The 27,841-nt window shown below is 43.7% G+C and overlaps 1 protein-coding gene and 1 long non-coding RNA gene across 4 annotated transcripts; one reads left to right on the top strand and one right to left on the bottom strand.

Moving 5' to 3' along the window:
* On the bottom strand, nt 1-27,078 carry tppp3 (tubulin polymerization-promoting protein family member 3). 2 transcript variants are annotated; one of them, XM_090221993.1, is made up of 4 exons: nt 26,906-27,078; nt 9,346-9,545; nt 4,809-4,962; nt 1-2,353 (listed from the first exon to the last, which is right to left on the bottom strand). In XM_090221993.1, exons 2-4 carry the CDS (start codon nt 9,531-9,533, stop codon nt 2,162-2,164), a joined length of 534 nt encoding a protein of 177 aa, XP_090078119.1. In that variant the 5' UTR covers nt 9,534-9,545; nt 26,906-27,078; the 3' UTR covers nt 1-2,161. The 2 variants fall into 2 exon arrangements, with proteins under 2 accessions (XP_090078119.1, XP_090078120.1); XM_090221994.1 differs by having other exon boundaries at nt 26,457-27,025.
* LOC149971498 (uncharacterized) lies at nt 2,367-3,610 on the top strand. Of its 2 annotated transcripts, none has more exons than XR_016492191.1 (3): nt 2,367-2,534; nt 2,954-3,069; nt 3,139-3,610. It is a non-coding gene; the product is annotated as an uncharacterized LOC149971498 (long non-coding RNA). The 2 variants fall into 2 exon arrangements; XR_016492192.1 differs by lacking the exon at nt 2,367-2,534 and adding an exon at nt 2,799-2,931 and having other exon boundaries at nt 3,001-3,069.
* Nucleotides 27,079-27,841: the final 763 nt, after the last annotated feature.

Raw genomic sequence — 27,841 nt, 5'->3', positions numbered from 1 at the left:
TAAAGACAAACACTTTATTCTCATTTTTTAATACAACAATTTCCCCTTCAATGCAGCCGTTGTCCAGTTTCTACAACACTAAAACAAACAAACAAACAAATCAAAAATAACCAAAAGAGAGAAAATAAATTGAAACATTTTGAAAAGCAACGAACGTTGAAAGAAATAGTCTCAGAATAAAAAGCTAGCTAGTTCTAAAACGATAGTCTTAAAGACGAAACCCTGAAACTATTGAGTTTGAGAGATGAAACATACTGTAAGAAAGATGAATTATACAGTAAGAAAGATGAATTATACGGTAAGAAAGATGAATTATACAGTAAGAAAGATGAATTATACGGTAAGAAAGATGAATTATACGGTAAGAAAGATGAAATATACGGTAAGAAAGATGAAATATACGGTAAGAAAGATGAAATATACGGTAAGAAAGATGAAATGTACGGTAAGAAAGATGAATTATACGGTAAGAAAGATGAAATGTACGGTAAGAAAGATGAAATATACGGTAAGAAAGATGAAATATACGGTAAGAAAGTGAACTCGATTCAAAGAGGACATTCATGGTTTGAAGCCAATGGAAACACGGCACCATGTCAGATTATTTGACCAGTACGTGTTTTGACCAATCACGGTCTTGGTGCTGACGTTTGCCTTTTACAGTGGATGTTTCATTCAATTCCATGGCAACAACTCTTGCATCAGTATTTCACAGTGCAACTCAACATGTTAAAACCAAAGCAAGGTGAGGGTATGGTATATCACAGGTCTATGTACAGTCTCAGGGCAGATTTAAAACCAAAGCAAGGTGAGGGTATGGTATATCACAGGTCTATGTACAGTCTCAGGGCAGATTTAAAACCAAAGCAAGGTGAGGGTATGGTATATCACAGGTCTATGTACAGTCTCAGGGTAGGCCAGGTTTGACAGTGAACAGTGAACATTCTGATCTAGTCATCTGTAAACACACATCAGACAAATCTCTGTTGAAGGAGATCGCCTCACGACCTGTCTATCGGTCATATCTCTGTTGAAGGAGATCGCCTCACGACCTGTCTATCGGTCATATCTCTGTTGAAGGAGATCGCCTCATGACCTGTCTATCGGTCATATCTCTGTTGAAGGAGATCGCCTCACGACCTGTCTATCGGTCATATCTCTGTTGAAGGAGATCGCCTCACGACCTGTCTATCGGTCATATCTCTGTTGAAGGAGATCGCCTCACGACCTGTCTATCGGTCATATCTCTGTTGAAGGAGATCGCCTCACGACCTGTGTATCGATCATATCTCTGTTGAAGGAGATCGCCTCACAACCTCCATAGCTATAATAAGAGTAAAAAGCATGTTCTCTCTCTCATCATCCCCGATCACAACACACACACACCCCCTCAGGACATATCAAAGATAAGAGAGGACAGCCTCTGTCGACAGGGCCTGGGGTTAAGCCTGTGGTTAGGGGTCAGAGTTCTGGGTTCAGGGTTTGGTCCCGACTGTAAGGGGGGGGGGGCTTAGGGGATAGTGACCCTGGAAGCGTCTCAAATGGCACTCTATTCCCTATATAGTGCACTACTTTATACCAGAGCCCTATGGCACCCTATTCCCTATATAGTGCACTACTTTAGACCAGAGCCCTATGGCACCCTATTCCCTCTATAGTGCACTACTTTAGACCAGGACCCATGGCGCTCTGGTCAAAGTAGTGCACTATATAGAGTAGGATGTAATTTGGGATACATCTCATGTTGTGGGCCTGTTGACCACCCCGCCTGGCCCGGTGGTCTACTGGGCCTGTTGACCACACCGCCTGGCCCGGTGGTCTACTGGGCCTGTTGACCACCCCGCCTGGCCCGGTGGTCTACTGGACCTGTTGACCACACCGCCTGGCCCGGTGGTCTACTGGGCCTGTTGACCACCCCGCCTGGCCCGGTGGTCTACTGGGCCTGTTGACCACACCGCCTGGCCCGGTGGTCTACTGGGCCTGTTGACCACCCCGCCTGGCCCGGTGGTCTACTGGACCTGTTGACCACACCGCCTGGCCCGGTGGTCTACTGGGCCTGTTGACCACACCGCCTGGCCCGGTGGTCTACTGGACCTGTTGACCACACCGCCTGGCCCGGTGGTCTACTGGGACTGTTGACCACCCCGCCTGGCCCGGTGGTCTACTTAGCCTTGGTTTTCTCCTCGTAGGTTCCGGCGTTCTTGTAGGAGCCGACGTATCCCGTTTCCTCCACCAGCTCCTCCCGCCCGCCCTTACCCCTCCCCTTCCCGCTCTCGTCGAAGCGCTCTTTGTGGGAGCCTGTGTACTTGGTGGTGTCCGTCAGTCTGTCCACTGCGGCTGTCTTCGCTATTTTCTGTGGAGGGGGGGACGGGGGGGGGGGACGGGGGGGACAGTAACAGAAACCATGTTGTCATGTTGGTGAGCTAAACCAATACAGTTCTGTTTTTTAATGATAAACTGCTACTGTAGGTTCTCTTGACAAACTGAGGAAGTTCCTGCTGTCCTCCAGCGTTGGGATCGCAACAGTTCTGAAGGTCCCTAGAATCTGATTGTTATACACAGGAGGAAACAGCTGGAGGTGGATAGGTAGAACCCTAAAGAAGGTCCCTAGAGTCTGATTGTTATACACAGGAGGAAACAGCTGGAGGTGGATAGGTAGAACCCTAAAGAAGGGCCCTAGAATCTGATTGTTATACACAGGAGGAAACAGCTGGAGGTGGATAGGTAGAACCCTAAAGAAGGTCCCTAGAATCTGATTGTTATACACAGGAGGAAACAGCTGGAGGTGGATAGGTACAACCCTAAAGAAGGTCCCTAGAATCTGATTGTTATACACAGGAGGAAACAGCTGGAGGTGGATAGGTAGAACTCTAAAGAAGGTCCCTAGAATCTGATTGTTATACACAGGAGGAAACAGCTGGAGGTGGATAGGTAGAACCGCTCCCTAAAGAAGGGCCCTAGAATCTGAACGTTATACACAGGACAGCTGGAGGTGGATAGGTAGAACCCTAAAGAAGGTCCCTAGAATCTGATTGTTATACACAGGAGGAAACAGCTGGAGGTGGATAGGTAGAACCGCTCCCTAAAGAAGGGCCCTAGAATCTGAACGTTATACACAGGACAGCTGGAGGTGGATAGGTAGAACCCTAAAGAAGGGCCCTAGAATCTGAATGTTAAACACAGGAGGAAACAGCTGGAGGTGGATAGGTAGAACCGCTCCCTAAAGAAGGGATTACTTTAACTCAATTATAATTTCTTAAGTCAAAAAACCAACAGCCACTCTTAGATAAAGAGGTTGAACTCAGGTTCAATTCACAGCGTGACAACAGCCAGCCAGTGTTAACAAATGTGTTTGGAGAAAAAAAGAACCTTAGGTAACACTAACACACACACACACGACACACACACACTCACACTCAGACACACACACACACACACACGACACACTCACACTCACACTCAGACACACACACACACGACACACTCACACTCACACACAGACACGACACACAGACACACCTCACCGATGAAGCCAATCTCTTATAATGGATATGATGTCATGAATGTGAGTTGGCTCAGAGCGAGCCGGAGCACCGAGACGGTTTGGAGAGCTGAGTACATTCACTATATTCACTCAGGCACGTCTAAACAACCTCCTTGACTTCAGAACGCCGTGATAAACACACCGTGCCGTCCTCCTCCACAACTGTCCTATCTACCCTCAAGTGACAGCAGACTACTTTGCCAGGCCTGATCCCCATATTCATTTATGTACATACTCTTACCACACACTTGAAGCTGGGTATTAGAACAAGACAGTGTTTATTTAGCTGGATAACATCTCAATAATGAAGTAGTAGTGGTAGTAGTAGTGGTAGTAGTAGTAGTAGTAGTAGTAATAGTAGTACCATTAGTAGTAGTAGTATATTAGTAGTAGTAGTAGTAGTAGTATAGTAGTATTAGTAATAGTAGTAGTAGTAGTAGTGTAGTAGTGGTAGTAGTGGTAGTAGTATAGTAATAGTAGTACCAGTAGTGTAGTAGTAATAGTAGTAGCAGTAGTAGTAGTAACAGTAGTGTAGTAGTAGCAGCAGTTGCAATGTAGTAGAGTAGTATATTAGTAGTGGTAGTAGTGTAGTAGTATACTAGTAGTAGTAGTAGTAGTAATAGTAGTAGTATAGTAGTAGTAGTAGTATATTAGTAGTAGTAGTATAGTAGTATACTAGTAGTTTGCAGTAGTAGTAATAGTAGTAGTATAGTAGTAGTAGTAGTATATTAGTAGTAGTAGTATAGTAGTATACTAGTAGTAGTAGTATGCAGTAGTAGTAATAGTAGTAGTATAGTAGTAGTAGTAGTAGTAGTATATTAGTAGTATATTAGTAGTAGTATATTAGTAGTATATTAGTAGTAGTAGTAGTAGTAGTAGTAGTAGTAGTAGTATACTAGTAGTAGTGGTAGTATTAGTTTATTAGTAGTAGTAGTAGTATAGTAGTATACTAGTAGTATATTAGTAGTAGTAGTAGTAGTATATTAGTAGTAGTAGTAGTAGTATATTAGTAGTAGTATATTAGTAGTAGTATATTAGTAGTAGTATATTAGTAGTAGTATATTAGTAGTAGTAGTAGTAGTATATTAGTAGTAGTATATTAGTAGTAGTAGTAGTAGTATATTAGTAGTAGTAGTAGTATATTAGTAGTAGTAGTAGTATGCAGTAGTAGTATATATCAGTATCTATCAGCTTGTAGACAGACGTTAGGGCCTAGTAGTATATTAGTAGTAGTATATTAGTAGTAGTAGTGTATCTGTCATACCGTGACTCCTACGTTGGTGGGCTCCTTGCCCTCTATCAGTTTGTAGACAGACGTTAGGGCCTCCTCTTTGCTCTGACCTTTAAACCTCTTCGGGGCAAGCTCCTCCAGGGCTCTCTGGAATTCCTCGTAGGTGATCACCCGGGACGTCTTCGCTCTGCAACGGCAGAAAACAACAGTCGTTCCACAACACTGTTCTGAAGTGGATTTATAATCTACTACTGTCAGGAAACAACAGTCGTTCCACAACACTGTTCTGAAGTGGATTTATAATCTACTACTGTCAGAAAACAACAGTCGTTCCACAACACTGTTCTGAAGTGGATTTATAATCTACTACTGTCAGGAAACAACAGCCGTTCCACAACACTGTTCTGAAGTGGATTTATAATCTACTACTGTCAGAAAACAACAGTCGTTCCACAACACTGTTCTGAAGTGGATTTATAATCTACTACTGTCAGGAAACAACAGTCGTTCCACAACACTGTTCTGAAGTGGATTTATAATCTACTACTGTCAGAAAACAACAGTCGTTCCACAACACTGTTCTGAAGTGGATTTATAATCTACTACTGTCAGGAAACAACAGTCGTTCCACAACACTGTTCTGAAGTGGATTTATAATCTACTACTGTCAGGAAACAACAGCCGTTCCACAACACTGTTCTGAAGTGGATTTATAATCTACTACTGTCAGAAAACAACAGCCGTTCCACAACACTGTTCTGAAGTGGATTTATAATCTACTACTGTCAGGAAACAACAGCCGTTCCACAACACTGTTCTGAAGTGGATTTATAATCTACTACTGTCAGAAAACAACAGCCGTTCCACAACACTGTTCTGAAGTGGATTTATAATCTACTACTGTCAGAAAACAACAGCCGTTCCACAACACTGTTCTGAAGTGGATTTATAATCTACTACTGTCAGAAAACAACAGCCGTTCCACAACACTGTTCTGAAGTGGATTTATAATCTACTACTGTCAGGAAACAACAGTCGTTCCACAACACTGTTCTGAAGTGGATTTATAATCTACTACTGTCAGGAAACAACAGTCGTTCCACAACACTGTTCTGAAGTGGATTTATAATCTACTACTGTCAGAAAACAACAGCCGTTCCACAACACTGTTCTGAAGTGGATTTATAATCTACTACTGTCAGGAAACAACAGCCGTTCCACAACACTGTTCTGAAGTGGATTTATAATCTACTACTGTCAGGAAACAACAGCCGTTCCACAACACTGTTCTGAAGTGGATTTATAATCTACTACTGTCAGAAAACAACAGTCGTTCCACAACACTGTTCTGAAGTGGATTTATAATCTACTACTGTCAGAAAACAACAGCCGTTCCACAACACTGTTCTGAAGTGGATTTATAATCTACTACTGTCAGAAAACAACAGTCGTTCCACAACACTGTTCTGAAGTGGATTTATAATCTACTACTGTCAGAAAACAACAGTCGTTCCACAACACTGTTCTGAAGTGGATTTATAATCTACTACTGTCAGGAAACAACAGTCGTTCCACAACACTGTTCTGAAGTGGATTTATAATCTACTACTGTCAGAAAACAACAGTCGTTCCACAACACTGTTCTGGAGTGGATTTATAATCTACTACGGTCAGAAAACAACAGCCGTTCCACAACACTGTTCTGAAGTGGATTTATAATCTACTACTGTCAGGAAACAACAGCCGTTCCACAACACTGTTCTGAAGTGGATTTATAATCTACTACTGTCAGGAAACAACAGTCGTTCCACAACACTGTTCTGAAGTGGATTTATAATCTACTGCTGTCAGAAAACAACAGTCGTTCCACAACACTGTTCTGAAGTGGATTTATAATCTACTACTGTCAGGAAACAACAGTCGTTCCACAACACTGTTCTGAAGTGGATTTATAATCTACTACTGTCAGAAAACAACAGTCGTTCCACAACACTGTTCTGAAGTGGATTTATAATCTACTACTGTCAGGAAACAACAGCCGTTCCACAACACTGTTCTGAAGTGGATTTATAATCTACTGTCAGGAAACAACAGTCGTTCCACAACACTGTTCTGAAGTGGATTTATAATCTACTACTGTCAGGAAACAACAGTCGTTCCACAACACTGTTCTGAAGTGGATTTATAATCTACTACTGTCAGGAAACAACAGTCGTTCCACAACACTGTTCTGAAGTGGATTTATAATCTACTACTGTCAGGAAACAACAGTCGTTCCACAACACTGTTCTGAAGTGGATTTATAATCTACTACTGTCAGAAAACAACAGTCGTTCCACAACACTGTTCTGAAGTGGATTTATAATCTACTACTGTCAGGAAACAACAGTCGTTCCACAACACTGTTCTGAAGTGGATTTATAATCTACTACTGTCAGGAAACAACAGTCGTTCCACAACACTGTTCTGAAGTGGATTTATAATCTACTACTGTCAGAAAACAACAGCCGTTCCACAACACTGTTCTGAAGTGGATTTATAATCTACTACTGTCAGAAAACAACAGCCGTTCCACAACACTGTTCTGAAGTGGATTTATAATCTACTACTGTCAGAAAACAACAGCCGTTCCACAACACTGTTCTGAAGTGGATTTATAATCTACTACTGTCAGAAAACAACAGCCGTTCCACAACACTGTTCTGAAGTGGATTTATAATCTACTACTGTCAGGAAACAACAGCCGTTCCACAACACTGTTCTGAAGTGGATTTATAATCTACTACTGTCAGAAAACAACAGTCGTTCCACAACACTGTTCTGAAGTGGATTTATAATCTACTACTGTCAGAAAACAACAGCCGTTCCACAACACTGTTCTGAAGTGGATTTATAATCTACTACTGTCAGAAAACAACAGTCGTTCCACAACACTGTTCTGAAGTGGATTTATAATCTACTACTGTCAGAAAACAACAGTCGTTCCACAACACTGTTCTGAAGTGGATTTATAATCTACTACTGTCAGGAAACAACAGCCGTTCCACAACACTGTTCTGAAGTGGATTTATAATCTACTACTGTCAGAAAACAACAGCCGTTCCACAACACTGTTCTGAAGTGGATTTATAATCTACTACTGTCAGGAAACAACAGCCGTTCCACAACACTGTTCTGAAGTGGATTTATAATCTACTACTGTCAGAAAACAACAGTCGTTCCACAACACTGTTCTGAAGTGGATTTATAATCTACTACTGTCAGAAAACAACAGTCGTTCCACAACACTGTTCTGAAGTGGATTTATAATCTACTACTGTCAGAAAACAACAGTCGTTCCACAACACTGTTCTGAAGTGGATTTATAATCTACTACTGTCAGAAAACAACAGTCGTTCCACAACACTGTTCTGAAGTGGATTTATAATCTACTACTGTCAGAAAACAACAGCCGTTCCACAACACTGTTCTGAAGTGGATTTATAATCTACTACTGTCAGAAAACAACAGTCGTTCCACAACACTGTTCTGAAGTGGATTTATAATCTACTACTGTCAGAAAACAACAGTCGTTCCACAACACTGTTCTGGAGTGGATTTATAATCTACTACTGTCAGAAAACAACAGTCGTTCCACAACACTGTTCTGAAGTGGATTTATAATCTACTACTGTCAGGAAACAACAGTCGTTCCACAACACTGTTCTGAAGTGGATTTATAATCTACTACTGTCAGGAAACAACAGCCGTTCCACAACACTGTTCTGAAGTGGATTTATAATCTACTACTGTCAGAAAACAACAGCCGTTCCACAACACTGTTCTGAAGTGGATTTATAATCTACTACTGTCAGAAAACAACAGTCGTTCCACAACACTGTTCTGAAGTGGATTTATAATCTACTACTGTCAGAAAACAACAGTCGTTCCACAACACTGTTCTGAAGTGGATTTATAATCTACTACTGTCAGAAAACAACAGTCGTTCCACAACACTGTTCTGAAGTGGATTTATAATCTACTACTGTCAGAAAACAACAGTCGTTCCACAACACTGTTCTGAAGTGGATTTATAATCTACTACTGGCAGAATACAACAGTCGTTCCACAACACTGTTCTGAAGTGGATTTATAATCTACTACTGTCAGAAAACAACAGTCGTTCCACAACACTGTTCTGAAGTGGATTTACTCAAGTATTATCAGTACTAGTATAAGTATATAATAATAATAAAAATGGGCCAATTGCAACCAACATTGGCCACTATTTTATCGCCAGCTGATCTCTCTTAAACCATGGACAAATTAACTTTATATGGCCCAGTGCCCCGGGTGGGTGGAGATTACCCTTAAGGACCAATGGAATGGTCTAAAAATGGGCAAACTCCGCCAAACCGGGGCACTGGGCCATACAAAACAAACTCGCCCATGATTTAAGAGAGATCAATTGAGGATAATCTAGCGGCTAATGTTGGTTGCAATTTGTCCATAAATAATAATCAGCATCATCGTAATAGATGAATGTATTACATTGATAATTATGTTGTAGCTGGTCGCTATTAAAACTCACTTGACTTTCGTGAAGACGATATCCACGTCAGTGCCGGTGACATTCTTCCCGTCGATGATCTTGCAGTCCTTACACAGTTTAGCCCAGTTCTTCCCGTTCATCTCCTTCCCGGTAGCCTTGGTGTCTCCGTGGATCGCAAACTTCTTAAAAGAGTTCATCAGCTGCTCCAGATCTGTGCTCTCTGCCATCTTGAAGAATATCTACAAAATAAGACAACATGGGTCTTAGCCATTATACATATTTGTCTGACACTAAAGCAGGTTTAAAAAAAATAAAAAAATAAGCAGGTGTATTTAAAGCTGCCTGATTACAAAACAGGACAACAAGACTCATCGCTGTGTTCTAATACCCATACTTACATACTGTATACTACATACTTAATGAGTATATACTATATACTATTAGTACATTTTAGTATACTGTAAACGAACGGTATTGTTTCAGTTGAGCGTACTTAAAAAAAATAAAAACAATTATAGAGCTTCGCCTGTCTAACCGGAAGTTGATGCTGTTGCTATGCAACGTCTTGCTAGCTTATTAGCGTAACAAATGACCAGCTAGACGTTTTACGATTTCCGGGGTGTGTTCGTAAATTCATTCTGGGGTGTCAGAATACTTCATTTTGTGCCTTCCAGATTGAACGCTCTGAAATATACGAAAGGACAGAGGGCCCTGCTCTAGGAGGAGTAGTGTTGATCCGAGCGTTCAACGGCAGTAAAGCACCCAAGCTAACTGGCTAACGTTGGCTAGCTACTTAAAAAATAGATTTTTATTTTAATTTCACACATTTTATTGATAGTGGAAAACAGTAAATCTTGCAGGATAAAAATGTTGTCTGAAATCTTGGACATCTCCCACAGCATCTCTTGATATCGGTCATCATTTCTTGTTCTTAGCTTCACCGGCGGTTGGAGTTGATAATTGACTGTTCAGCGACTTCCAAACACCTCACTCTGACCATGATACTCTCCCTAGCAGAGCTGCTCAGCCTGTTTTCATGTTATCCAGGGACTTGGTGACTGTAATTGTGTTCCTGGCAACAATTTTATCTATCTTCTTTTTTTTTTATTTTGCCGACGTTTAATGACAACGGCCAAAACTTATTGAAACGCACGGAGACTATACCACTTAGCTAAGAATGATGTGAATAATCAAGTGAATAAACGTTGGGTAATTAGATAGCAGATCGCTAATATACTGCCTGGCAAGTTTGATCTATTAGTAGCCAATTAACGTTAGGTAACTAGCTAACATACCGGTACATACTGCTGTAATGCTATGCAGTTCGTAAGGACAACGTAGATAATAAGTTGTCACCCAACATAATGTGGTACAAAACTTATTTTAAAAGTTATTACTTTATTGCATTGCTCAATTTAAAAAAACATTTGTCAGAATTAGTTAAAGCAATGAAGTTGTCTCCACTCTCCTCGGCTGTATATTTTCCGCCATTTTCTAAAATGTGAAAACGTAGTGAAGCATACACACATTTTCTGAAGAATTGCATTATGGGTCCTTAAAAGCACGGATATAGTGTCCACTGCATGTATACTTCGTATTTTGGCGAATTAAGTACGACATCCGGGAACTTTTTGGCATATAAACTATATCCATACTATGACCAATGAGCATACTATACACTCAATTCACCTCACAGATAGTATGGTTAGTGGGGGTTAGTATGAGTATTGGAACACAGCTTTTAGACTTTCTATAATGGATGTTACATAGTATTGTATTCATTTGAAAGGTATATGACATGCATACTTGATCCCGTGGTAAATACCTTGTCAACGACTAAAGAACGTGTCAAAGTTGACTGATTTATTGTGTTAGTTTTGTACTACTAATAGTGTCTGTCTCATGCTCCAGATGAACCCTCGGGACTTTAAAATGAATATCACATGTCCTCTAACTCTATTTGACCTCTCAGACCTTCCCCTTCAGGGATCTGGGTTCACACAATCTGTTGAAAGGATTCCTTTTTTTTTAAAGAGAGCAGAAGAGGAGAGGAGGAGGGAAGAGGAGGGGAGAAGAGGAGGAGAAGAGGAGGAGGAGAGGGGAGGAGAGAGGAAGAAAGAAGAGGAGGAGAGGAGGGGGGAGAGAGGAGGGAAGAGGAGGAGAGAAGAGGAGGAGGAGAAGGGGGAGAGAAGAGAGGAGAGAGGAGAGGAGGAGAGAAGAGGAGGAGGAGAAGAGAGGAGAGAGGAGAAAGGAAGGAAGAGGGGGAGGTGGAGAAGAGAGGAGAGGAGGGAAGAGGAGGAGAGAAGAGGAGGAGGAGAAGAGAGGAGGAGGAGGAGGGAAGAGGAGGAGAGAAGAGGAGGAGAGAAGAGGAGGAGAAGGGGGAGAGGAGAGAGGAGGAGGGAAGAGGAGGAGAGAAGAGGAGGAGAAGGGGGAGAGGAGAGAGGAGGGAAGAGGAGGAGGGAAGAGGAGGAGGGAAGAGGAGGAGAGAACATCATGTGTCTACATAACCCCTCCAGGAGAGAACATCATGTGTCTACAGAACCCACCCAGGAGAGAACAGCATGTGTCTACAGAACCCACCCAGGAGAGAACATCATGTGTCTAACAGAACCCACCCAGGAGAGAACATCATGTGTCTACAGAACCCACCCAGGAGAGAAGAACCCACCCAGAACCCACCCAGGAGAGAACATCATGTGTCTACAGAACCCACCCAGGAGAGAAGAACCCACCCAGAACCCACCCAGGAGAGAACATCATGTGTCTAACAGAACCCACCCAGAACCCACCCAGAACCCACCCAGGAGAGAACATCATGTGTCTACAGAACCCACCCAGCTGCCCTTCACAGTCTCCAGTCTTGACGGATCACATCTTTAACACAGCTAATGAATAAGAATCCGTGTTCTGCTAGCTAGCTAGCCGTGGCTAACGTTAGTGTTGTCATGAAAAGGGTCATGAGGGGAGCTCTACAATATTACGCTTTGTGAGAACGCTTAGAAGTGGGTCATGTTGAAAAGTAATCTTTACTTGGACTTTTCTTAAATGTAGTTTTGTAATGGACTTTTAAACATGCAGACAATAAGACAATGGGGTAACCAAGGTAACCACGGGTTGTTGTCCCACAGGCAGGGGGGGGGGGGGGGGGGGGGGGCGTAACGTTATATTTAAGGCAGATCCCACAGCCTTACAGGGGCCCAATAGGATGATGGGAGGCCTCCTCTCTCTGGGGACAGAAGGACAGTTCTCGATCTCTCTCTCTCTGGGGACAGAATGGCAGCTCTATCTCTCCACAGTACAGGAGAGATCCCAGTTCTCTCTCTCTCTCTCTATCTCTCCACAGTACAGGAGAGATCCCAGTTCTCTCTCTCTCTCCACAGTACAGGAGAGATCCCAGTTTTTTTTTTCTTCTCTCCCTCCCTCCCTCCCTCCCTCCCTCCCTCCCCCCCCCCTCCCTCCCTCCCCCCTCCCTCCCTCCCCCTCTCTCCCTCCCTCCCTCCCTCTCTCTCCCTCCCTCCACAGTACAGGAGAGATCCCAGTTCTCTCTCTCTCTCCACAGTACAGGAGAGATCCCAGTTTTTTTTTCTCTCTCTCTCTCTCTCTCCCTCCCTCCCTCCCTCCCTCCCTCCCTCCCTCCCTCCCTCTCTCTCTCTCTCTCTCTCTCTCTCTCCCTCCCTCCCTCCCTCCCTCCACAGTACAGGAGAGATCCCAGTTTTTTCTCTCTCTCCCTCTCTCCCTCCCTCCCTCTCACTACATTCTATCATACACAATCCATTGTAATCTGGGAAGGAGAAAAGACCAGGAAACTATTGGGTCAGTTCCACAACCCGAATCCCAGATTACAATGGATTGTGTATGATAGAATGTAGTTCTCTGTAGTTATGTAGTGCTCTGTAGTTATGTAGTTCTCTATAGTTATGTAGTTCTCTATAGTTATGTTGTGCTCTGTAGTTATGTAGTTCTCTGTAGTGCTCTGTAGTTATGTAGTTCTCTATAGTTATGTAGTGCTCTGTAGTTATGTAGTTCTCTGTAGTGCTCTGTAGTTATGTAGTTCTCTGTAGTGCTCTGTAGTTATGTAGTTCTCTGTAGTTATGTAGTTCTCTGTAGTTATGTAGTTCTCTATAGTTATGTAGTGCTCTGTAGTTATGTAGTTCTCTGTAGTTATGTAGTGCTCTGTAGTTATGTAGTTCTCTGTAGTTATGTAGTTCTCTGTAGTTATGTAGTTCTCTGTAGTTATGTAGTTCTCTATAGTTATGTAGTTCTCTATAGTGCTCTGTAGTTCTCTATAGTGCTCTGTAGTGCTCTGTAGTTATGTAGTTCTCTGTAGTTATGTAGTTCTCTGTAGTTATGTAGTGTTATGTAGTGCTCTATAGTTATGTAGTGTTATGTAGTTATGTAGTGCTCTGTAGTTATGTGGTTCTCTGTAGTTATGTAGTGCTCTGTAGTTATGTAGTTCTCTGTAGTTATGTAGTTCTCTATAGTTATGTAGTTCTCTGTAGTTATGTAGTTCTCTGTAGTTATGTAGTTCTCTGTAGTTATGTAGTTCTCTATAGTGCTCTGTAGTTCTCTATAGTGCTCTGTAGTGCTCTGTAGTTATGTAGTTCTCTGTAGTTATGTAGTTCTCTGTAGTTATGTAGTGTTATGTAGTTATGTAGTGCTCTATAGTTATGTAGTGTTATGTAGTTATGTAGTGCTCTGTAGTTATGTGGTTCTCTGTAGTTATGTAGTGCTCTGTAGTTATGTAGTTCTCTGTAGTTATGTAGTGCTCTGTAGTTATGTAGTTCTCTATAGTTATGTAGTTATGTAGTTCTCTGTAGTTATGTAGTTCTCTATAGTGCTCTGTAGTTCTCTATAGTGCTCTGTAGTGCTCTATAGTTATGTAGTGTTATGTAGTTATGTAGTGCTCTGTAGTTATGTGGTTCTCTGTAGTTATGTAGTGCTCTGTAGTTATGTAGTTCTCTGTAGTTATGTAGTTCTCTGTAGTTATGTAGTGCTCTGTAGTTATGTAGTTCTCTGTAGTTATGTAGTTATGTAGTTCTCTGTAGTTATGTAGTTCTCTGTAGTTATGTAGTTCTCTGTAGTTATGTAGTTCTCTGTAGTTATGTAGTTATGTAGTTCTCTGTAGTTATGTAGTGCTCTGTAGTTATGTAGTGCTCTGTAGTTATGTAGTTCTCTGTAGTTATGTAGTTCTCTGTAGTTATGTAGTTCTCTGTAGTTATGTAGTGCTCTGTAGTTATGTAGTGCTCTGTAGTTATGTAGTTATGTAGTGCTCTGTAGTTATGTAGTGCTCTGTAGTTATGTAGTTCTCTATAGTTATGTAGTTCTCTATAGTTATGTAGTGCTCTGTAGTTATGTAGTTCTCTGTAGTGCTCTGTAGTTATGTAGTTCTCTATAGTTATGTAGTGCTCTGTAGTTATGTAGTTCTCTGTAGTGCTCTGTAGTTATGTAGTTCTCTGTAGTGCTCTGTAGTTATGTAGTTCTCTGTAGTTATGTAGTTCTCTGTAGTTATGTAGTTCTCTATAGTTATGTAGTGCTCTGTAGTTATGTAGTTCTCTGTAGTTATGTAGTGCTCTGTAGTTATGTAGTTCTCTGTAGTTATGTAGTTCTCTGTAGTTATGTAGTTCTCTGTAGTTATGTAGTTCTCTATAGTTATGTAGTTCTCTATAGTGCTCTGTAGTTCTCTATAGTGCTCTGTAGTGCTCTGTAGTTATGTAGTTCTCTGTAGTTATGTAGTTCTCTGTAGTTATGTAGTGTTATGTAGTGCTCTATAGTTATGTAGTGTTATGTAGTTATGTAGTGCTCTGTAGTTATGTGGTTCTCTGTAGTTATGTAGTGCTCTGTAGTTATGTAGTTCTCTGTAGTTATGTAGTTCTCCATAGTTATGTAGTTCTCTGTAGTTATGTAGTTCTCTGTAGTTATGTAGTTCTCTATAGTGCTCTGTAGTTCTCTATAGTGCTCTGTAGTGCTCTGTAGTTATGTAGTTCTCTGTAGTTATGTAGTTCTCTGTAGTTATGTAGTGTTATGTAGTTATGTAGTGCTCTATAGTTATGTAGTGTTATGTAGTTATGTAGTGCTCTGTAGTTATGTGGTTCTCTGTAGTTATGTAGTGCTCTGTAGTTATGTAGTTCTCTATAGTTATGTAGTTATGTAGTTCTCTGTAGTTATGTAGTTCTCTATAGTGCTCTGTAGTTCTCTATAGTGCTCTGTAGTGCTCTATAGTTATGTAGTGTTATGTAGTTATGTAGTGCTCTGTAGTTATGTGGTTCTCTGTAGTTATGTAGTGCTCTGTAGTTATGTAGTTCTCTGTAGTTATGTAGTTCTCTGTAGTTATGTAGTGCTCTGTAGTTATGTAGTTCTCTGTAGTTATGTAGTTATGTAGTTCTCTGTAGTTATGTAGTTCTCTGTAGTTATGTAGTTCTCTGTAGTTATGTAGTTATGTAGTTCTCTGTAGTTATATAGTGCTCTGTAGTTATGTAGTGCTCTGTAGTTATGTAGTTCTCTGTAGTTATGTAGTTCTCTGTAGTTATGTAGTTCTCTGTAGTTATGTAGTGCTCTGTAGTTATGTAGTGCTCTGTAGTTATGTAGTGCTCTGTAGTTATGTAGTGCTCTGTAGTTATCTGTAGTGCTCTGTAGTTATGTAGTGCTCTGTAGTTATGTAGTGCTCTGTAGTTCTCTGTAGTGCTCTGTAGTTATGTAGTGCTCTGTAGTTATGTAGTGCTCTGTAGTTATCTGTAGTGCTCTGTAGTTATGTAGTGCTCTATAGTGCTCTGTAGTTATGTAGTGCTCTGTAGTGCTCTGTAGTTATGTAGTGCTCTGTAGTTATGTAGTGCTCTGTAGTGCTCTATAGTGCTCTGTAGTTATGTAGTACTCTGCAGTTATGTAGTGCTCTGTAGTGCTCTGTAGTTATGTAGTGCTCTGTAGTTATGTAGTGCTCTGTAGTTATGTAGTGCTCTGTAGTTCTCTGTAGTGCTCTGTAGTTATGTAGTGCTCTATAGTGCTCTGTAGTTATGTAGTGCTCTGTAGTGCTCTATAGTGCTCTGTAGTTATGTAGTGCTCTGTAGTTATGTAGTGCTCTGTAGTGCTCTATAGTGCTCTGTAGTTATGTAGTGCTCTGTAGTTATGTAGTGCTCTGTAGTGCTCTATAGTGCTCTGTAGTTATGTAGTGCTCTGTAGTTATGTAGTGCTCTGTAATGCTCTGTAGTTATGTAGTGCTCTGTAGTTATGTAGTGCTCTGTAGTTATGTAGTGCTCTGTAGTTATGTAGTGCTCTGTAGTTCTGTAGTGCTCTGCCAGTTGTTATGGGACTAGTGAAGTTGATATTTGATAGTAGATGTGGTTTAGAGTGAACAGCCAGTCTGCAGAGACTAGATGAGGAGGTGTAGCTGAAACAGTGGGTGGGCTTGGAGAGAAGTCAGCTCTCTCTCTACCAGCTGCTTCCACTCTAGAAAACTTCCTCCACGAGGCCATTCGTTTAGCAGCAATCACAATACATACAGATCAAATCACATATTACAAACCGCAGGATCAAGCTAGCAAAGGACAGCAAGCGAGTAGCATGGTAAAGGGCCTGTGTTTTTACCAGACGGCCATCACCCAGAGGGATTTACAGGAGCTATTGGAGTTAAGTGCCTTGCTCATGGGCACATTGGCAGGTTATTCACCTAGTCGGCTCTGGGATTTGAACCAGTGACCTTTCGGTTACTCGCCCAACCGGTCTTAACCGCTAGGCTGTGTGTGTGTGTGTGTGTGTGTGTGTGTGTGTGTGTGTGTGTGTGTGTGTGTGTGTGTGTGTGTGTGTGCGTGTGTGCGTGTGTGTGCGTGCGTGTGTGTGATATTGCAGACATGACTCTCTTAGTTTGCGCTGCCTAGCAATAACAATAATAATAGTGTGTGTAATGAACTGTTCTTGTGTATGAGGTGCTGTGTGGGTGGGGGGGGGTGAAGCTCAGGCCAGGGACAGACAGACAGACAGACAGACAGGCAGACAGGCAGACAGACAGCATTGCATCCTGCAGCTCGGGACAGACAGACAGACAGCATTGCATCCTACAGACAGACAGACAGACAGACAGGCAGACAGACAGGCAGGCAGACAGACAGACAGGCAGGCATGCAGGCAGGCAGACAGACAGACAGGCAGCATTGCATCCTGCAGCTCGGGACAGACAGACAGACAGCATTGCATCCTACAGACAGACAGACAGACAGGCAAACAGACAGACAGACAGAGCATTGCATCCTACAGCCAGAGAGTAGAAAGAACACATTGAGAGAGAGACAGTATGTCTCAAATGGTACCTTATTCCCTGTACTGTATAGTGCACTACCATAGGGTCCTGGTCAAAAAGGTAGTGCACTATACAGGCAATAGAGAACCAGTTGGGAAGCAGCACCCAGATTCCACCCCTGCTCTTCTGTCTGGCACAGAGGACAAGTCCCCAATGATCCTAACGTTTAGAGAACCCCTCCGTTGTGAAGAACCAGCTGGTCCGTTAGACTCAGTCCCTATGGAGAACTAGAGACACCACTGTGTCCTAAGTACTGCATCACTCCAGGTACTGTTGGGTACAATGCATCACAAGGTTTTAGGTGGTCAATTTGACATTTCATTCAAATCCGTTGGACCAGTAACCAGCAGGTAGACTAGTGGTTAGAGCGTTGGTCTAGTAACCAGCAGGTAGTCTAGTGGTTAGAGTATTGGACTAGTAACCAACAGGTAGACTAGTGGTTAGAGCGTTGGACTAGTAACCAGCAGGTAGACTAGTGGTTAGAGCGTTGGACTAGTAACCAGCAGGTAGTCTAGTGGTTAGAGCGTTGGACTAGTAACCAGCAGGTAACCTAGTGGTTAGAGCGTTGGGTCAGTAACCAGCAGGTAGCCTAGTGGTTAGAGTGTTGAACTAGTAACCAGCAGGTAGCCTAGTGGTTAGAGTGTTGGGCCAGTAACCAGCAGGTAGTCTAGTGGTTAGAGTGTTGGGCCAGTAACCAGCAGGTAGCCTAGTGGTTAGAGCGTTGGGCCGGTAACCAGCAGGTAGCCTAGTGGTTAGAGTGTTGGACTAGTAACCAGCAGGTAGCCTAGTGGTTAGAGCGTTGGACTAGTAACCAGCAGGTAGCCTAGTGGTTAGAGCGTTGGACTAGTAACCAGCAGGTAGCCTAGTGATTAGAGCGTTGGACTAGTAACCAGCAGGTAGTCTAGTGGTTAGAGCGTTGGACTAGTAACCAGCAGGTAGCCTAGTGATTAGAGCGTTGGACTAGTAACCAGCAGGTAGTCTAGTGGTTAGAGTGTTGGACTAGTAACCAGCAGGTAGTCTAGTGGTTAGAGCGTTGGATTAGTAACCAGCAGGTAGCCTAGTGGTTAGAGCGTTGGACTAGTAACCAGCAGGTAGCCTAGTGGTTAGAGTGTTGGACTAGTAACCAGCAGGTAGACTAGTGGTTAGAGTGTTGGATTAGTAACCAGCAGGTAGACTAGTGGTTAGAGTGTTGGATTAGTAACCAGCAGGTAGACTAGTGGTTAGAGCGTTGGATTAGTAACCAGCAGGTAGACTAGTGGTTAGAGTGTTGGATTAGTAACCAGCAGGTAGCCTAGTGGTTAGAGCGTTGGACTAGTAACCAGCAGGTAGCCTAGTGGTTAGAGTGTTGGACTAGTAACCAGCAGGTAGCCTAGTGGTTAGAGCGTTGGGCCGGTAACCGTAAAGGTTGTTGGAGCGAAACCCCGAGTTCTGCCCCTGAACAGGCAGTTAACCCACTGTTCCCCGAAAGGCTGTCATTGAAAATAAGAATTGGTTTCTTAACTGACTTGCCTCGTTAAATAAAGGTTGAATAAATAAAACATTCAATGATGAACTGAATTAGCATCACGGTACTGTAAAATCTCTAGACTCTTCATTCCATCCACATGGTGAGGAACTGAAATGGCAGTATTTCTCTGCTACTAATGTAAAGTACACGGTGAGGAACTGAAATGGCAGTATTTCTCTGCTACTAATGTAAAGTACACGGTGAGGAACTGAAATGGCAGTATTTCTCTGCTACTAATGTAAAGTACACGGTGATGAACTGAAATGGCAGTATTTCTCTGCTACTAATGTAAAGTACACGGTGATGAACTGAAATTGCAGTATTTCTCTGCTACTAATGTAAAGTACACGCTGAGGAACTGAAATGGCAGTATTTCTCTGCTACTAATGTAAAGTACACGGTGAGGAACTGAAATGGCAGTATTTCTCTGCTACTAATGTAAAGTACACGCTGAGGAACTGAAATGGCAGTATTTCTCTGCTACTAATGTAAAGTACACGCTGATTAACTGAAATGGCAGTATTTCTCTGCTACTAATGTAAAGTACACGCTGAGGAACTGAAATGGCAGTATTTCTCTGCTACTAATGTAAAGTACACGGTGAGGAACTGAAATGGCAGTATTTCTCTGCTACTAATGTAAAGTACACAGTGAGGAACTGAAATGGCAGTATTTCTCTGCTACTAATGTAAAGTACACGGTGAGGAACTGAAATGGCAGTATTTCTCTGCTACTAATGTAAAGTACACGCTGAGGAACTGAAATGGCAGTATTTCTCTGCTACTAATGTAAAGTACACAGTGATGAACTGAAATGGCAGTATTTCTCTGCTACTAATGTAAAGTACATGGTAGTTTTGTAGATACACTACATGACCAAAAGTATATGGACACCTGCTCATCCAACATCTCATTCCAGAATCATAGCTATTAATATAGAGTTGGTCCCCCCCCCCCCCCTCTTTGCTGCTATAACAGCCCCCACTCGTCTGGGAAGGCTTTCCACTAGATGTTGGAACATTGCTGTGGGACTTGCTTCCATTCAGCCACGAGAGCATTAGTGAGGTCGAGGCACTGATGTTGAGCAATTAGGCCTGGCTCGCAGTCGGCGTTCCAATTCATCCCAAAGGTGTTCGATGGGGTTGAGGTCAGGGCTCTGTGCATGCCAGTCAAGTTCCACCCCGATCCCAAAAAACAACTTCTGTATGGACCTCATTTTGTGCACGGGAGAAATGTCATGCTGAAACAGGAAAGGGCCTTCCCCAAACTGTTGCCACAAAGTTAGAAGCACAGAATCGTCTAGAATGTCATTTTATGTTGTTGGGTTAACATTTCCCTTCACTGGAACTAAGGGGCCCGAACCATGAAAAACAGCCCCAGATCATTATTCCTCCTCCACCAAACTTTACAGTTGGCAATATGCTTAGGGGCAGGTAGCGTTCTCCTGGCATCAGCCAAACCCAGATTAGTCTGTCAGACTGCCAGATGGTGGAAGCGTGATTCATCACTCCAGAGAACGCGTTTCCACTGCTCCAGAGTCCAATGGCAGCGAGCTTTTACGCTTGGCGTTGCGGATGGTGATCTTAGGCTTGTGAAACCCATTTCATGAGGCTCCCGACGAACAGTTATTGTGCTGACGTTTACTTCCAGAGGCGGTTTGGAACTCGGTGGTGAGTGTTGTAACCGGGGACAACCGCACTTCAGCACTCGGCGATCCCGTTCTGTGGCCTACCACTTGGCGGCCGAGCCGCTCCTAGACGTTTCCACTTCACAATAACAGCACTTACAGTTGACCGGAGGCAGCTCTAGCAGGGCAGAAACGTGACGAACTGAGTTGTCTATGGAGACTGCATGGGCTGTGTGCTTGATTTTATCCACCTGTCAGCAACGGGTGGGGCTGAAATAGACACGAATCCACTAATTTGAAGGGGTGTCCACATACTTCCAGTGTACAGTATATGTCATAGCAAGTTTACATCTATGTCCGTGGTGCAGTCTGGTCACACACACACACACACACACCTGCGCACACACACGCACGCACACACACACACACACACACACCCGCGCACACACACACACACACACACACACACACACACGCAGACACACACACAATATCAATCTGTGGTGCAGTCCGGTCTAGTCTGGTTGTCTCTCGCTGCAGGTATTCTAGGTATTGACCACAGTCTGAGCACCAGACACGAGCCAAGCATCGTGTTAGTAGTAGTGTGGACAGCAACAGACCCTGCTGCCAGTAGTGCACTAAATAGGGGGGAAGGGTGTCATTTGTGATACCATGTGTATTTATTCTGTTCTGCTTGGCTGTCCGTGTTCTGCTAAAGATGTCTGAACTGGGTCTGGTTGGTTCTGGTTGGGTCTGGTTGGTTCTGGTTGGGTCTGAACTGGGTCTGGTTGGTTCTGGTTGGGTCTGGTTGGTTCTGGTTGGGTCTGAACTGGGTCTGGTTGGTTCTGGTTGGGTCTGAACTGGGTCTGGTTGGGTCTGGTTGGTTCTGGTTGGGTCTGAACTGGGTCTGGTTGGTTCTGGTTGGGTCTGGTTGGTTCTGGTTGGGTCTGAACTGGGTCTGGTTGGGTCTGGTTGGGTCTGGTTGGTTCTGGTTGGGTCTGGTTGGGTCTGAACTGGGTCTGGTTGGTTCTGGTTGTTTCTGGTTGGGTCTGAACTGGGTCTGGTTGGTTCTGAACTGGGTCTGGTTGGTTCTGGTTGGGTCTGAACTGGGTCTGGTTGGTTCGGGCGTTCATCGTCACTCAGCGTATAACGTCTGTCTGCAGGGCTGTTGGAAACGGACACTGTAATTCTACAGAAGCAGCATCCTAATATGACACGCGGTAATATAATAACAACGGGTTATATGGCCACTTACAGTTATATCCAATACAGGTGCTTTCATCCCAAAGTGATTTACAGTAAGGGCAGTGAGTCTGTTCATCCCAAAGTGATTTACAGTAAGGGCAGTGAGTCTGTTCATCCCAAAGTGATTTACAGTAAGGACAGTGAGTCTGTTCATCCCAAAGTGATTTACAGTAAGTGCAGTGAGTCTGTTCATCCCAAAGTGATTTACAGTAAGGTCAGTGAGTCTGTTCATCCCAAAGTGATTTACAGTAAGGACAGTGAGTCCTTTGATCCAAAGTGATTTACAGTAAGGATAGTGAGTTATTTCATCCCAAAGTGATTTACAGTAAGGACAGTGAGTTATTTCATCCAAAGTGATTTACAGTAAGGTCAGTGAGTTCTTTGATCCAAAGTGATTTACAGTAAGGTCAGTGAGTTTGTTCATCTAAAGGGATTTACAGTAAGGTCAGTGAGTTTGTTCATCTAAAGTGATTTACAGTAAGGACAGTAAGTCCTTTGAGCCAACAGGATTTACAGCAAGGACAGTGAGTCTTTTGATCCAACAGGATTTACAGTAAGGAAAGTGAGTCTGCTCATCTAAAGTGATTTACAGTAAGGATAGTGAGTTTGTTCATCTAAAGGGATTTACAGTAAGGACAGTGAGTTTTTTCATCCAAAGTGATTTACAGTAAGGACTCTGTACCGTAACACCCTGTATATAGCCTCCACATTGACTCTGTACGTAATACCCTGTATATAGCCTCCACATTGACTCTGTACGTAATACCCTGTATATAGCCTCCACATTGACTCTGTACCGTAATACCCTGTATATAGCCTCCACATTGACTCTGTACCGTAATACCCTGTATATAGCCTCCACATTGACTCTGTACCGTAATACCCTGTATATAGCCTCCACATTGACTCTGTACCGGTACCCCCTGTATATAGCCTCCGCATTGACTCTGTACCGTAACACCCTGTATATAGCCTCCACATTGACTCTGTACCGTAATACCCTGTATATAGCCCCCACATTGACTCTGTACTGGTAACCCCTGTATATAGCCTCCACATTGACTCTGTACCGTAACACCCTGTATATAGCCTCCACATTGACTCTGTACCGTAACACCCTGTATATAGCCCCCACATTGACTCTGTACTGGTACCCCCTGTATATAGCCTCCACATTGACTCTGTACCGTAATACCCTGTATATAGCCTCCACATTGACTCTGTACCGTAACACCCTGTATATAGCCTCCACATTGACTCTGTACCGTAATACCCTGTATATAGCCTCCACATTGACTCTGTACCGTAACACCCTGTATATAACCTCCACATTGACTCTGTACCGGTACCCCCTGTATATAGCCTCCACATTGACTCTGTACCGTAATACCCTGTATATAGCCTCCACATTGACTCTGTACCGTAATACCCTGTATATAGCGTCCACATTGACTCTGTACCGTAATACCCTGTATATAGCCTCCACATTGACTCTGTACCGTAACACCCTGTATATAGCCTCCACATTGACTCTGTACCGTAATACCCTGTATATAGCCTCCACATTGACTCTGTACCGTAACACCCTGTATATAGCCTCCACATTGACTCTGTACCGTAACACCCTGTATATAGCCTCCACATTGACTCTGTACCGTAATACCCTGTATATAGCCTCCACATTGACTCTGTACCGTAATACCCTGTATATAGCCTCCACATTGACTCTGTACCGTAATACCCTGTATATAGCCTCCACATTGACTCTGTACCGGTACCCCCTGTATATAGCCTCCACATTGACTCTGTACCGGTACCCCCTGTATATAGCCTCCACATTGACTCTGTACTGGTACCCCCTGTATATAGCCTCCACATTGACTCTGTACCGGTACCCCCTGTATATAGCCTCCACATTGACTCTGTACCGTAATACCCTGTATATAGCCTCCACATTGACTCTGTACCGTAACACCCTGTATATAGCCTCCACATTGACTCTGTACCGTAATACCCTGTATATAGCCTCCACATTGACTCTGTACCGTAACACCCTGTATATAGCCTCCACATTGACTCTGTACCGTAACACCCTGTATATAGCCTCCACATTGACTCTGTACCGTAATACCCTGTATATAGCCTCCACATTGACTCTGTACCGTAATACCCTGTATATAGCCTCCACATTGAATCTGTACCGTAATACCCTGTATATAGCCTCCACATTGACTCTGTACCGTAATACCCTGTATATAGCCTCCACATTGACTCTGTACCGTAATACCCTGTATATAGCCTCCACATTGACTCTGTACCGTAACACCCTGTATATAGCCTTCACATTGACTCTGTACCGTAATACCCTGTATATAGCCCCCACATTGACTCTGTACCGTAATACCCTGTATATAGCCTCCACAATGACTCTGTACCGTAATACCCTGTATATAGCCTCCACATTGACTCTGTACCGTAATACCCTGTATATAGCCTCCACATTGACTCTGTACCGTAATACCCTGTATATAGCCTCCACATTGACTCTGTACCGTAATACCCTGTATATAGCCTCCATATTGACTCTGTACCGTAATACCCTGTATATAGCCTCCACATTGACTCTGATTTGGACAGCAAAAATATTCTAATTACGATGCAGATAATAATTTTTATTTAACTGAACATTTTTATCCAAAGCATATAACTGGGAATGTTCTAAATAGTGTTCGCTTGACTAGAGCAAAATTGTCCAAAAGTATAATTTTCGAATCTGTTTCTACCAACGTCAACCATTTTGTTTTGTTTTAAACTTACAGCATGTCGTTGAGTTATTTTCCCCTCAACTCTCGACTGAAAGATTTGCCCAGAGAGGAAAGAACAGTGACCTGGTGTATATTATGCTAGGAGAGAGGGTAGCTGTGAGTAATATACACACGTGTTGTTGTTATTCACACAGCCAAGCTCACCAGACACAGGGATTCACTAACCATTCAGGAACCACTGTACAAACCCTAGAGTCACCCTAGAGTCACCCTAGAGTCACCCTAGTCACCCTAGAGTCACCCTAGAGTCACCCTAGAGTCACCCTAGTCACCTTAGTCACCCTAGAGTCACCCTAGTCACCCTAGAGTCACCCTAGTCACCCTAGTCACCCTAGAGTCACCCTAGAGTCACCCTAGAGTCACCCTAGTCACCCTAGTCACCCTAGAGTCACCCTAGTCACCCTAGAGTCACCCTAGAGTCACCCTAGAGTCACCTTAGAGTCACCCTAGTCATCCTAGAGTCACCCTAGTCACCCTAGAGTCACCCTAGTCACCCTAGACACCCTAGAGTCACCCTAGTTACCCTAGAGTCACCCTAGAGTCACCTTAGAGTCACCCTAGTCATCCTAGAGTCACCCTAGTCACCCTAGAGTCACCCTAGTCACCCTAGAGTCACCCTAGTTACCCTAGAGTCACCCTAGAGTCACCTTAGAGTCACCCTAGTCATCCTAGAGTCACCCTAGTCACCCTAGAGTCACCCTAGTCACCCTAGAGTCACCCTAGTCATCCTAGAGTCACCCTAGAGTCACCCTAGTCACCCTAGAGTCACCCTAGTCATCCTAGAGTCACCCTAGAGTCACCCTAGTCACCCTAGAGTCACCCTAGAGTCACCCTAGTCACCCTAGAGTCACCCTAGAGTCACCCTAGTCACCCTAGAGTCACCCTAGTCACCCTAGAGTCACCCTAGTCACCCTAGAGTCACCCTAGTCACCCTAGAGTCACCCTAGAGTCACCCTAGTCACCCTAGTCACCCTAGAGTCACCCTAGAGTCCCCCTAGTCACCCTAGAGTCCCCCTAGAGTCACCCTAGAGTCCCCCTAGTCACCCTAGAGTCCCCCTAGAGTCACCCTAGAGTCACCCTAGAGTCACCCTAGTCACCCTAGAGTCACCCTAGAGTCACCCTAGTCACCCTAGAGTCACCCTAGAGTCACCCTAGAGTCACCCTAGAGTCACCTCAATTACAGTTACACCCCCCCCCCCCCCCCAATAATATACAACACTGTACAGTAATACATTACAATTACAACATCAGCAGGTCAGAAATCACACCATGTTTGATATTTCACTAATATCAATTTCTTCTCTGTTTGTTATGTTAATATTAATGAATGTGTCGCACCAAAGCAATGCCACAGGAACATAACATGGTATCTTAGCAACACAACAAGCCGCTCCACCCATTCGCTAAGAGTCGCAGATGAAGGAGGATTGTAACAGGAACGGCATTGTTGAGCAGTAAAAAAAAAACCCAGCTGTGTTGATAATACATTACTAATGTTAGGATTGTTGTGCATATAGCCTACAGGGATCTAGCATACAGAGAGAGAGAGACACACACACACACACACACACACACACACACACACACACACACACACACACACACACACACACACACACACACAGGTAATCTACAGCCTACAGTACAGTTACCCACTTACCCAGCAGTAGTAGTAACAGTAGCAGTAGCAGAGCCCCAGATCTCCCAGAGCTCCCAGATCCCCCTGAGCCTCAGAGCCCCCCAGATCTGCAGGAGCCCCAGATCACCTAGATCCTACAGAGCCCCCAGATCTGCAGGGCCCCAGATCACCTAGATCCCTCAGAGCTCCCAGATCCCCCTGAGCCTCAGAGCCCCCCGAGCCTCAGAGCCCCCAGATCTGCAGGAGCCCCAGATCACCTAGATCCCTCAGAACCCCAGATCCCCCTGAGCCTCAGAGCCCCCCGAGCCTCAGAGCCCCCAGATCTGCAGGAGCCCCAGATCACCTAGATCCCTCAGAACCCCAGATCCCCCTGAGCCTCAGAGCCCTCAGAGCCCCCAGATCTGCAGGAGCCTCAGATCCCCCAGATCCCCCAGAGCTAGAAAGCAACACTAAACTGCAGCAGCTCTTACCTCTTGCTAATGTCAAGTCCCTTCTGCCTCTCTCGCTGTCCTGCACTGCCTCTCCTTGCCTCACCTCAAACGCCAACCCATACACTCAAATGAGCTTTAAAGGCTGCTGAGAATTTGTTATCATCTGTTTATCCCTGTCTCCATAGAGACATCCTGTTCAACATCAAGGGAGGGCAATAAAAGAGAGAGAGAGAAAGAGAGAGAGAGAGAGAAAGAGAAACTAAGGGAGGGAGAGAGAGAAAGAGGGAGTGACCATGGTCCTTTAGAGGGACTGGGGTTGGCTGAGGAGAGGCTGGGGTAGGCTGAGGAGAGGCTGGGGTAGGCTGAGGAGAGGCTGAGGAGAGACTGGGACCTGAAACATTTCTGGGTGGGGTGGATGAGGTTTGGACTGAACTGACTGGACAGTTTTGTGAGAGGTGTATCAGATCGCTACACTTCAGGAAATCCACGAGTCCATTTGGAGTAGATGACATTGATACTGTACATGCACAGAGTATTTTGTGAGTGTGGTATTTAAGGAAATAGGATACTTCGAGTTAAGGTCATAGTACTAGCAGCAGCTGCACCTATTCCTCCCTATGTTTGCCTTCACTCACTGCATAATAGTTGACAGACTTGTTGGCCACTACTGACTGAAACTGTCCGATTAGGGAGAGAGGGCAATGAGGACATAAAACAAATAGAATCATGATTGATAGAAATGACTCTGGAACACATTTAAAGTCTGATGTTTTGATGTGCCTGATTTAATCCAAGGCATTGATATATCTTAGTTCGGGCTAAGTGCCAAAGCTCATCTGGAAGAAAAAGTTAGTTAACCTCTACGGGAACCGTGACCCTCCCCAGACATAGACATGTTTTATATGAGCAGAAAGCTTAAATTCTTGTTAATCTAACTGCACGGTCCAATTTATAGTAGCTATTACAGGGAAAAAT

Source organism: Oncorhynchus mykiss, chromosome 26, assembly GCF_057628025.1.
Source record: "Oncorhynchus mykiss isolate SJ-2025 chromosome 26, ASM5762802v1, whole genome shotgun sequence".
NCBI lineage: Eukaryota > Metazoa > Chordata > Actinopteri > Salmoniformes > Salmonidae > Oncorhynchus > Oncorhynchus mykiss.
Note: the sequence above shows the minus strand (reverse complement) of the source record. Positions and strands in the feature narration are given on the sequence as shown.